The 10,583-nt window shown below is 38.1% G+C and overlaps 1 protein-coding gene across 1 annotated transcript; it reads right to left on the minus strand.

The window, feature by feature from the left end:
• Nucleotides 1–950: 950 nt before the first annotated feature.
• Nucleotides 951–10,328, minus strand: LOC141898603 (programmed cell death protein 4-like). Its single transcript, XM_074784595.1, has 10 exons — nt 9,810–10,328; nt 8,881–8,984; nt 8,656–8,769; nt 7,904–8,125; nt 7,580–7,677; nt 7,235–7,349; nt 6,574–6,681; nt 6,365–6,475; nt 5,543–5,682; nt 951–4,575 (listed from the first exon to the last, which is right to left on the minus strand). The coding sequence occupies exons 1-10, from the start codon at nt 10,138–10,140 to the stop codon at nt 4,512–4,514; spliced, it is 1,407 nt and encodes a 468-aa protein (XP_074640696.1). The 5' UTR covers nt 10,141–10,328; the 3' UTR covers nt 951–4,511.
• Between the last annotated feature and the right edge of the window lie 255 nt (nt 10,329–10,583).

Here is a 10,583-nt window from a genome sequence, read left to right on the forward strand (position 1 = left end):
ATTGAAATGAAGGATACAATCGCTGTGAGGATAGAAATGAACTAGTCGAAAGCATAAAGGAAAAGAGACGGTCAACAGGGCCATCTCAAAGTAAGTTGGGCTTAGTAATTACAGTGGCATTGGAACTGCAGTGGCAATAATTTATTGAATGACGTTTTTTTGTTTGTTACGAAATTGAAGTAAATTCGCTGCAGCAACATATAAGAACCTGACAAAAATCGGCAACTGGCCGCGGCAATAAAAAAATGCTTCCATGGCCCTGACATAATTAGATGTAGGCATTAATTAACCAGGGATATTGACTAAATGCAAAGGATTCATCTTCATGCCTTCACAAATGAAATTGATTCTGAACGCATTCACGGACACATTTTTACAAAGAGAAACAAGTGGATCATTTGTCTTCTTAATCGAAAATGAATAAGACGCTAATGAGCTTGCACTTGATTTCACAGACAACAGCTCAGCAGTTGTTGTTGGATAATGTAAGGTACTGGTACCCAGTCGCCAGAGCAGCGTATGTTTGATTTGCTTGCAACTGGGAGAAATGGTCCTGATAAGAGGATGCTATTTTATCATTGATGAAATTTGTTGTATTAATGAATTGAAAGCCGCCAGTATTACTCAGCACTTACATTAATGATGTATACATGTAGATAGACTAAATACTGTTACAAAGCAGTAATTAGCTTCTACAAATAAAAACAGACCTCAGTGTGACAAAATTCAAGTAAATATTTACAAAAACTGAATTGAAAAAGGAAAACAGCTTATACAGTTATCCTTTGCACAGACATGTATAGAAATGATTAAAATTAGTAGTCATGAGCTGCTGCTATAGTGATCATTCATTGATTTTTCAAACGCATAACTGTCTATAGCATTAGACACAATAAGAAGCTTTAAAGAGGAGTAGAGTAATCCACTAACGAAGAAAAGTCAAACTGATATTTTTCCCACATATACCAAATTTATTGGAATCAAAATCTGTACAAGTTTTACCCAAATTCAGGGTGTTCAATTACATTCCGATTTATGTATTCCGTACCAAGTCTGTTTTAATTAAAGCAATTATTCATTATAAGATGAAACCAAACATGTTTCGACAACAAAACTGGAAACATAATTCATGTGACTGAAAATGACAATTCACAAACGTTGGGATTTACCCGAACAAACCCATAACCATTATCAAACATCGCAAAATTCTTCTCGAAATCGGTTTATCCATATCGAAGGCATCGCAGAAGTAAGATGTATTAACTCAGTTTGAAAAAAAAAATAATGAACTACTGATTGATTTCAAACTTAATTTTGTTATCAACTTTCAGTACACAACCATCACATGAAAATTTACTGCCCGTGAATCTTACAGCCCAATGTTATGGAACATAAACCAAACAGTAAAACAATAATTCTGGTCACAGTTCCAACGATGTGGGAAGTTTGATTCTGAATATTCAGAGTTAATTTTCAATCGTTTAACACACAACTGCGGAACCGACCGAAAATAACCAAGCAAACAATAATTCAAAATACATCCCCCAAAAAGTACTTCACATTTCAAAACCAGTAGCACATATCTTTTAAACATTCTAAATAAGAGCCTCACACGCGTTATACATATCTGTTTAACCGGATAACAATAAAAACAATCACAAAACCAAATAGCAGCAAATATCTCTATACCCTTATACATCATTGCCTGTAATTACGAATTCACACCCAACCATTTGCCTTTTCGAATTTATTTTTATTTTTTTTTCGTGCCGTTTAGTAAATATTCTAACAGCATTCTATTGAACTTTATCAAACTGCTCCGATATTTATGTACTTTTCGCTTTCATGAACACAGAATGAAAATCACAGCCCCTCTACAGGTTGTTTACCTTCTAGACTCAATATGATGGGGATTAAAAACCAAGAGTGCACTCTTGACCTCGCCTCATAAAGGGATGGCTCAGAATGCACCGATTCGGATATTCTCAGGAACCCTTATTGAAAGCAAGAACATCATGGCTTCGCGCTAATCATTTTGAAAATAGTCGCACATTTCTTGTAACACGAATTCACAAATATTGACGTGTATACAAACTGACTTCTTAATACCCACATCTGTAAAACTGGTATTCATTCCACCAAAACCTCATGAAAGTCAAGTAACAACCATTTCCAAACTAAGTCCAAATTTGCATAGAGCTAATACACGTAACGACGATATTTCTTTCCTGATTATGAATCTCTTGATTAAAAGTGCTAACGCAACTAGAATGTTGGTATTCGCGGGTTTGATTCGTAGACCTTTATTTTTTTATAAAACGTATTTCTCGAGACAGCCAATTGAAAAGAGATGGTGGAAGTATTATTATATTTTCACCGATAAACAACAGTTCTTATACTTATTTTCTCTAAGAGCAAAACACGCAACTAAAATGTGAACGGATGATAGCACATAATCGACCCGGGATTCACAGTTATGACTTAGCTGTAATTCTTAATAATACAGGATCCTACAGATCAGTCATTCCTGGATATATGGAGAGTTCTGAAGGAGTTTTAAACGAGAAAATTTCAAATTTCGAGGAAGTGCTTGCATCAGTTTCATATTCTAATTACTTTGGGCTCCTCGTAAATCGTTCAAGTTTTCAAGCATCTTTTAAGGAATACAGATTGCGTAGGGACCCCGTATTAGTTAAGATCAGTTAACAGTGTTACTCATAACTGTGAACAAGGGACTTGAATTTTATATAGATGTTGCAATTATATCTATACAGCACATTTCAACCATGTCAAGCGGTGTTTGTTTTAACTTTCACCGGCAGCACATCATTCGCTGTTATTTACACAAATACCCCTAGTGATATTAGCATATAATAGAACGAATATATAATCATATAGTATAATCTTATTAATTTTCAATAAGTATATTTACAAGTTTAAAACGTTTTTACATGAAAAAAAAAGAACCGTCCAAAATTCATAAATGAAAGTCACCTGGGGGGCAGTTCCACAGTCGTGACTCGGGAAAAAAAAAATATCTGAGACTGGTCTTAACTTATGAAATTGGCCATGCAACCATGATCTTGGTCTGGTCTTAAATCTAAGCCATGAGTGTGGAACTGGCCCCTGCTGCCAAACTCGAATTGGCACGGGTAGAATGTAATTTGGTGAGGATAAAAATTTGAAACATTAGTTAAATGACAAGGACTTATCAATGCTAAAAGTACTTGCTTCTACATATTTCAATTAAATTCGAAAAAAAAAAGTTTTCTTATTTACCCAGTAATGAAAAACAAACACCAGGTAGAAAAATCTACTAGGGAGTCTTAATATGCAGTTTATACGGACAATTTGTCATGCTTTTTAGTGTTCAGAAGTTGTTCATATTCACCAAATCAGTTACCCGGCACCGAGAAAGCAGCAGGCTACTTTTTTTCTGTGTTCCATGCAACTCAAAAATGATACATAAATTCAGAAGGAATTAAGATTATGTTCATTTGATTGTAAATACTGCTTCACTTACACCAAAGCCAGCATGTGACGTAAACGACTGTAACTATATACAATGTATTATTAAGATGCTCTCCTTATTAAACATTTTTACCCATGTCAAACACATCTAGTTCAGCTCTTGATGAATCGAAAAAGTCTTAACAAGAATGTTCCGAATTGCGTCATTTGAAGGAAAAAATAATCGTAAATTTGTGAGCTGCCTAATTTGTTTTTGAAAACTATCGACAAACATGAAACTTTTGATTATCACGGAAGGTTTTACATCCTATGTGCACGTGGGACTACCAGCGCTTTCACTAACTAACAAGTTTGAATGTTTTCGGAAACATATCTCCGAAATACACATGTACGATGAAAAAAGAGGAAAATATACAAATAAATAGGTAGTTCGAAGCAAGATCCTCAGAAAAACCTTTACTAATTCTTGTCATTAAGAAATAATCATGAAAATTCGGCAGGTTTGCGTACACTACGTACAATGTTTTTACCACCATGCACAGAAACAGTATGGTCTACATTCAGCTGCATCTTTCCAGAATTTGTGAATATCACATACGACTACACTATACAGATTTTCTACGGTAAACTTGGAGTAAAGTAAATTCAAGAAGAGCGGGTTTTAACAATGGTCTCGGTTAAAATAAAATTTCTCGAATATTCGATAATCAAATCATCGCAATAGAAACTGTCACTTCCGGCACAGACAGAACTTGACCTTTCTATTCTGGACTCGAGACTACCGAATCTTCGCGCACAACTCAAAAAAAAACCACAAAGAGTAGAATTAACACAAACAAGATTGCGTGAAAGAACGTGTGTGAATAGGCAAATTCATAACGAAAATAAACTGTGTCGCGATCTCCGCCGACGAAACCAGTTCGCCGACGATGCATCGTCAATATAACTGCAACTGTTGCATTTTGTTTATCGGAGTCTGATGATGATGTGTTTGTTTCGGGTAAAAACGAGTGAGAAGACTCGTTTTCTCCTCGTGCTGTTTAACTGAGGCTGTTCTCTTTGACGCGACCGCCGTCACCCTCCGACATGAATCGTTTACGTCCGCTGAAACGAAAAAGTAGCGAGAAACTTATCGTTAACGATCAACTGTTACATTGAAACACATTCGGAAACTTCCCGGGGTTAGTTTCGAATCTTTCGAATTTAATAAGTTATTTTTTATGAGGACTGTGCAGTCGTCTGTGTCAATCAAGCGGGGATCCAAGGCGTACATTCATAATGATGTCCGAATTTTTTCTAAGATTCAATTAAGATTCATCCATATTTTCTACGAATGACGAATCATGCTTTACGAACTATATACAACTTAGGATCAGTCTCAAGTATTATCAAGACAAGATTTGCTTAATTCTCAGAGTTGCCACTTATGTGAAGCTAAAAATCCAGAAAATAAGTCGGGGGTCTGTAAAAATTTTTGAAATTAGAACGCCAGGAGATGCATTCTGGTGCAATACGCGTTATAGGCCTCATTTTCATTACCGCCTATAGATCATTTTTTCAAATAGCGATTGGTTCCGTCAAATACACCTCATATATAAACCAGAGCCAAAAACAAACGAAGCGTCAGTCGATTTCGATCGTCGCGTCATCTTGGTTTAATCGTGTACTGCGGGGTTGTTGCCACTACGTGGCAGCACAATACGGCTTTTTCGAACCCTCTACGGAGCCCTCACGTTTTGATGTTTAGGGTCGAATCCCGAATTGATTTTATTTTTTTCGCGATGTTTTCTTTTGTGGTTATTTGACTTCTCCCGAAAATGAAATTGGATTTTTTTTAAATCCGGAATTCCAGAGAAATCCGGAGAAGTGGCAACTCTGAATTCTTTATGCGGGATGCAAAAAATCGAGACGAACGAACTGGATCCAGACATAAAACTGACTCTTCAACAGTTGCCCAGTTTTACCAAATAATTTCGGGTCAGATCCCAATTTCAATCAAGTATCAGATATGTCAAGACATTACATGTTATTACACGCGATGCTGAAGGTTGAAATATAAAACAGAACTTACCGAGATGGAAGGTCTTTATAGGTTTTATCATCTACGATTCCATTCTCGTACAACACGGTGACTATTTTATCTAATAACGGATATGCAGCAGGAACATCCAAACAGATTTCAGGCATTGCATTGTATACTCTCCATGTTCCCTGAATAGATGATACATAGATATATATATGTGTACTGCACCTTCACCCGTCAAGGGATTCGAACCCACTGAGCTATAGTCGTTCCCCGAACCTCTTGACCTCATGAGTCGTTACTAGCCGACCAGAATCCGGTCGTACCAATCACAGCGCTTGTAACAAACAACATTAGGCTTCTGCTGGAATTCCCGTTAAATGGACCAACCAGCGTGCGTTTTACCGAACATGGAAGTATTTCGCGAATCGCTATATAACGTTATGCGCAACAGGGCCAGTAATAAAATCACGTGTCGTGAGGCCAGGGGCTGGTGGGAGCGAGTTTGACATGTACTGACGATGAAAGGAAATTTTAACCTTACACTTTTTAGATGTAATTACTGGTATATGTATATCATAACAACAAGCAGCCGATCGGCTGATAGAGCTCCTTAGTGTTTCATTAACTTCAATATACTTTATTCATCTATTTATTGGCTCTACGTTGTTTTAGGCCTTAGCCCAATGATCACGCGTCCCAACTTTCTACTTGGTCTGATAATTTCTGTCGGCTAGTAGCGATTTAAAAGCAGAAGTAGGCGGACGCTAGGATGACAACAGAGATCCCCATAGCTGACGCGTTATCGGTGCTCAGTCCTGATGAATCTACAAAAGTGACAACTAAAAGAGACACTTTTTGAAGTCTCACCTGTCTCATTTGGTTTGGCGTAATGATAACAGCATCACAGAGAGATTTGAGCAGCTTGGTCATCATTTCAGCTGCGCGGTCAGAAGAATCTTCAATAACCATCACGATAGCCTGAAAAAATCACATCATCATCTTATGTCCTCCTGCGTGCACGAATTGGTATCCTTATACAGGTTTTTCCCTGGTTTCTTTTCTGATTTATATCTTACCTCGTAAACAAGTTCGTGATGGAAATGAGGCACGTCGAGTTCTTGAAGACATCTCGTTGCCTCAGCAATATCACCGGATGATAAATACTCTTTCAATAATAAAACCATCTGGAAAAACAATTACCAGTGTTATTATTACAAGATTAGCTGATCGATCCGATAGCATGACTTGAGTCCAATTCTGTAGGTTTCCATCACAGTTACAGGTACGATTCACAGAATTTCGAACATAATTCAGCAGATGTTTTAGTATTTCCCCCTCAATAGCAAGAGAGTTCTGATAGTAACAGGATGGCTACTTGTATTTTCTTTGACATGCTTTTCTCAGATTTTTCCCTGATTATACACCGACATGTACATTGGATTCTTAATCACAGTCAAATATGTAAAACATAGAGTAGACTGCTTGATTTTATGAGTGATCTAGCAATTTCAACAAATTTCCCTATTCTATCTTAAAAAATAAAATCCCCTAATTATTCCCTGACATTTTAAAAGAAAAGATAAGTCCCTGACTTTTCCCTGATGATTTCAAGGTACGTGGCCAACCTGACTATGTGATCAGTTGACTTTTATAAGGTTCAAGTTAATATGGCTGGGACTGATGGCGAGTGAACAGGAGGATCATTTGAAACAACACAGAGCTGTTGAGTTAATCTACCTTTTTGATAAGTGATTTAACTGGCCGTTCACCGCCACCAACTCCCCATACATTGTCTAAACGCACGATTCCATGCTTCATGTTCAACAGCACAAATGCTTTGTGCAAGGCAGCTCTGAAATAGGATTCATTCAAAATAATCAATATTCCATTTCTACGAATTTTTTTCACAAGAAATGACGAAAAATAACATCTACGGCAAGCGAAAGAGTGATAATACATTGAACGACAATTAGAATTGATATCTTCTCAATCAGCTTACTCTTTTTAAAAGGACAGAAACATCGGAAGTCTAGTAGGACCTAACTATAAGCATTTATAACATGAAGTTGAAATATCACTTACTTTCCGTGTTCACAGTCCGGTTTACCGGAATAATTCTGTACATATTTCGGAGGGAGACAATCGTCAGCGATAGCACGAGCCAAGAACTGGCCGACCATCTGTAAAATTAAGTCGCAATTTCATCATCATTCCATTGAAACTATGTTTCGCAACTTACAGTAGACAGACTCTTCTCTCAGAAAATTGCTGTGAATTTTGGTTTAAAAGATTCTTTTCTGATTATGAACTCTATGTAGTGAAATATTTACAGTTCTCTAAGTGACAAAGCCCAGGAATTTCGATCGCTAATTGGCGGTGAACGGGTAAATGTCGATGCGAACATACCATTGGCGCATCGGGAATATCCAGCGTCAACTCGGGTAAATCGGCCAACAGCTGATTGAAGCTAAGCGTCATTTCGTCCATTCCTAAGTAACAGCCGTACATGTCGGACAGCAGACGAGAGATCATTTCGCGGTGATGAGCCTTTTTATCCATCGCCACGCTAATCGCCATACACGGAATCTTCACGCGTAATCGTCCGATGCCCAATTCGTACAGGGTTTCCTTAGAAAGAGAGATAACAATTTTCACACAGAGTTACCACAATTGAGAGTCGATGTAATCCGCCGAATCAACAGCCACTTTTCACAAATGGAGTGAATTATGGAAAAAAATTTGTTATGCCCGTACTAAACTAAAACAAGTCATTTCATAGATTGAAATAAGTTCAGATCTGCGTATGTAATCCAATTAAGTAAGATTTTTTAAATGTTGAAAATACCAGCTCCCATGTTTTGGGATAAATGACTGCGTATGCAAGCATGCGTAGTACATTGACAAAGCTCCATGGATAGTTTTATACAAAATTGTGTTTTTTCAATGTTTTAAAAAAGCTTACGTCATTTCATAGCTTGAGCAGAGTAAAATGTCTCAGGGTTCATTATCGTTGAACTGATTCCTTCAAATACAATGCTTTTCAACGCCAATCTGAACCTATTTTCAGGGTAATTTTTACTGCCAAATCTAGTAATTTCTGAAAGACCTTTGAACCGATCTATTTGTAAGCAATGGTGTTGACACGGCTTAGAACTTACAAGAACTTCTTGAGTATCACCGTGATCGAAATATTCCTGAATGATCGGTTCGACTACTTTTTTCAGATCTTCCTCGCTCAATTCGGGTTCAACTTCTTTCAGCGTAACCTCTTCCTGCAAGGGTTACAATATATATAGTATCGTTTAACACTGTTCATCTTTGTCAACGATTTGCCACCTGTGGTAAATATCATATCGAAATGGAAGAATTCTATGGAGACAAACCTGAGAATCGGAGTCATAGTTCGGGTCATTGACGTCATTAGTATTGCCGTCGACACCAATTTCCGAACCTGGTCGTCCCCATACACCTTTACCACCAGCTCCACCTAATTATAAAACTAAGTATTGAATAGAATTTCAGGAAGAACTAGGGTTCCAGAGACAGTTTTACTGCTGGCACTTGGGGATATGCTTGACAATCCGGCAATTTCAACATTCAATGCCCCCTAATGAACAATTACAGCAGTCAACGACCTTGAAACTCAGCACAATCATAGTCATGTGCTACAATTTAGCGATTGATTGTGGCTACAAAATGCTATGCATACCAGTAGGTACCAATATATATAAGCCTATGAACCATACCACTCCACAATATGAAGCCATACCAGATAGGCCTGTAACATGTAACGGAAGCTAATGACCTTGAAACTCACCAAAATCATGGAGCATGTCACAAGCTGCAGATTTGAAATTGATTGTGATGACAAAATATGCGTGAGTACCGATATATGGAATTCCATGTTATTTTGTTGTTCAACGCCCCCTGGTGAACGTATGCAGTAAACCAATGATATGGAAACTCAACACGAAACATGTCATGAGGAGCAACAACTTTGCTATGAGGTAGGCCTAACATAATGTGAAAACCCCCCACTCGGCTTAGGGGTCAATAATGGTTATGTACAACCTAACCATAACCCTAGTACCGCTACTGGTACAATAACCTTTATTATACTAGCGCCATATAGGGGAAAAGTGACCTAAATTATAGTTAGACCTCGATCCCAATATAAACGGCAAGCATTCTGCTTTTGCTACACCCACATACAGTAATTAAGTAACTATGTTATCTCCAGTTTATGGACATTTATGGATACAATTAAGATTCATTGATTTGAATTGGATGTTTTACTGTAGGTGAGTAATACCTTTTTTCGGTAAACCGCGTCCTCTGCCGTTTCGCGATTTGCGGCTATTTTTGCTAAAAGGCTGCGGCTTGATTCCGTGCAGATTACCGAGCACGTCCGCCACCTCACCGTTGATAGCCGGGTCATCGCCCGTACTCAAGCTACGAGTCATGCGCGACGGTCGTTTCGCCTTGCGCATTATTCGCAGCGGCTTGTTCGACAAATCGGTACCCCCATCAATTTCTTCTTCCTCCTCCATAGCGGCTGGGATCTCCTCGTCCCCCAACACTATCTGTCCGTCCACGACTACTGTTGTAGAATTGGAATCGAATTGTTCGTTGTTCGACATCATTTTCACGAGTTTACAGCAGTCTGTGCGCTGGACTAGTGAATAATTACAAAGACCTGGTATTTCGGAAAGACGTGCGAAGGTTGTCAAACGACAATATTTGCGTAAAGCCCCCGAAATTCGACAGTATTTACTCGTAATTTTCAGTAATTAAGCAGCATGGAGGTTGTTTTACTTTTTCAGCTTTTCCAAACAAGTAGTCACGTGACGGCATCGGATAACGCTGATTGGTCATAGCGTTTGTTTCAACGGCGCCATCTAGCGTGTTATACGACAACGAAAATGCACGTGCCAGGGGTTAGCGATGAGAGGAGCAATTTTTTGGGTGAAGGGGGACCTGCATTTTTTTGTACTTTATTTATTCCCGAGTGTTCGATAACCGTCGAATCATTGCTGAGCATTAGAAATGATAAAATTCCTATTTCTTTGGGTCGTCACCTGATGCC

This window comes from Tubulanus polymorphus, chromosome 2, assembly GCF_964204645.1.
Source record: "Tubulanus polymorphus chromosome 2, tnTubPoly1.2, whole genome shotgun sequence".
NCBI lineage: Eukaryota > Metazoa > Nemertea > Palaeonemertea > Tubulaniformes > Tubulanidae > Tubulanus > Tubulanus polymorphus.

Coding starts and splice junctions, on each gene's coding strand:
- LOC141898603 (XM_074784595.1), bottom strand. CDS start 10,140: ATGATGTCGAACAACGAACAATTCGATTCCAATTCTACAACAGTAGTC. Junction 8,985..9,809: donor ACGCGGTTTACCGAAAAAAG/GTATTACTCACC, acceptor TTTTATAATTAG/GTGGAGCTGGTGGTAAAGGT. Junction 8,126..8,655: donor GTGATACTCAAGAAGTTCTT/GTAAGTTCTAAG, acceptor TCTCTTTCTAAG/GAAACCCTGTACGAATTGGG.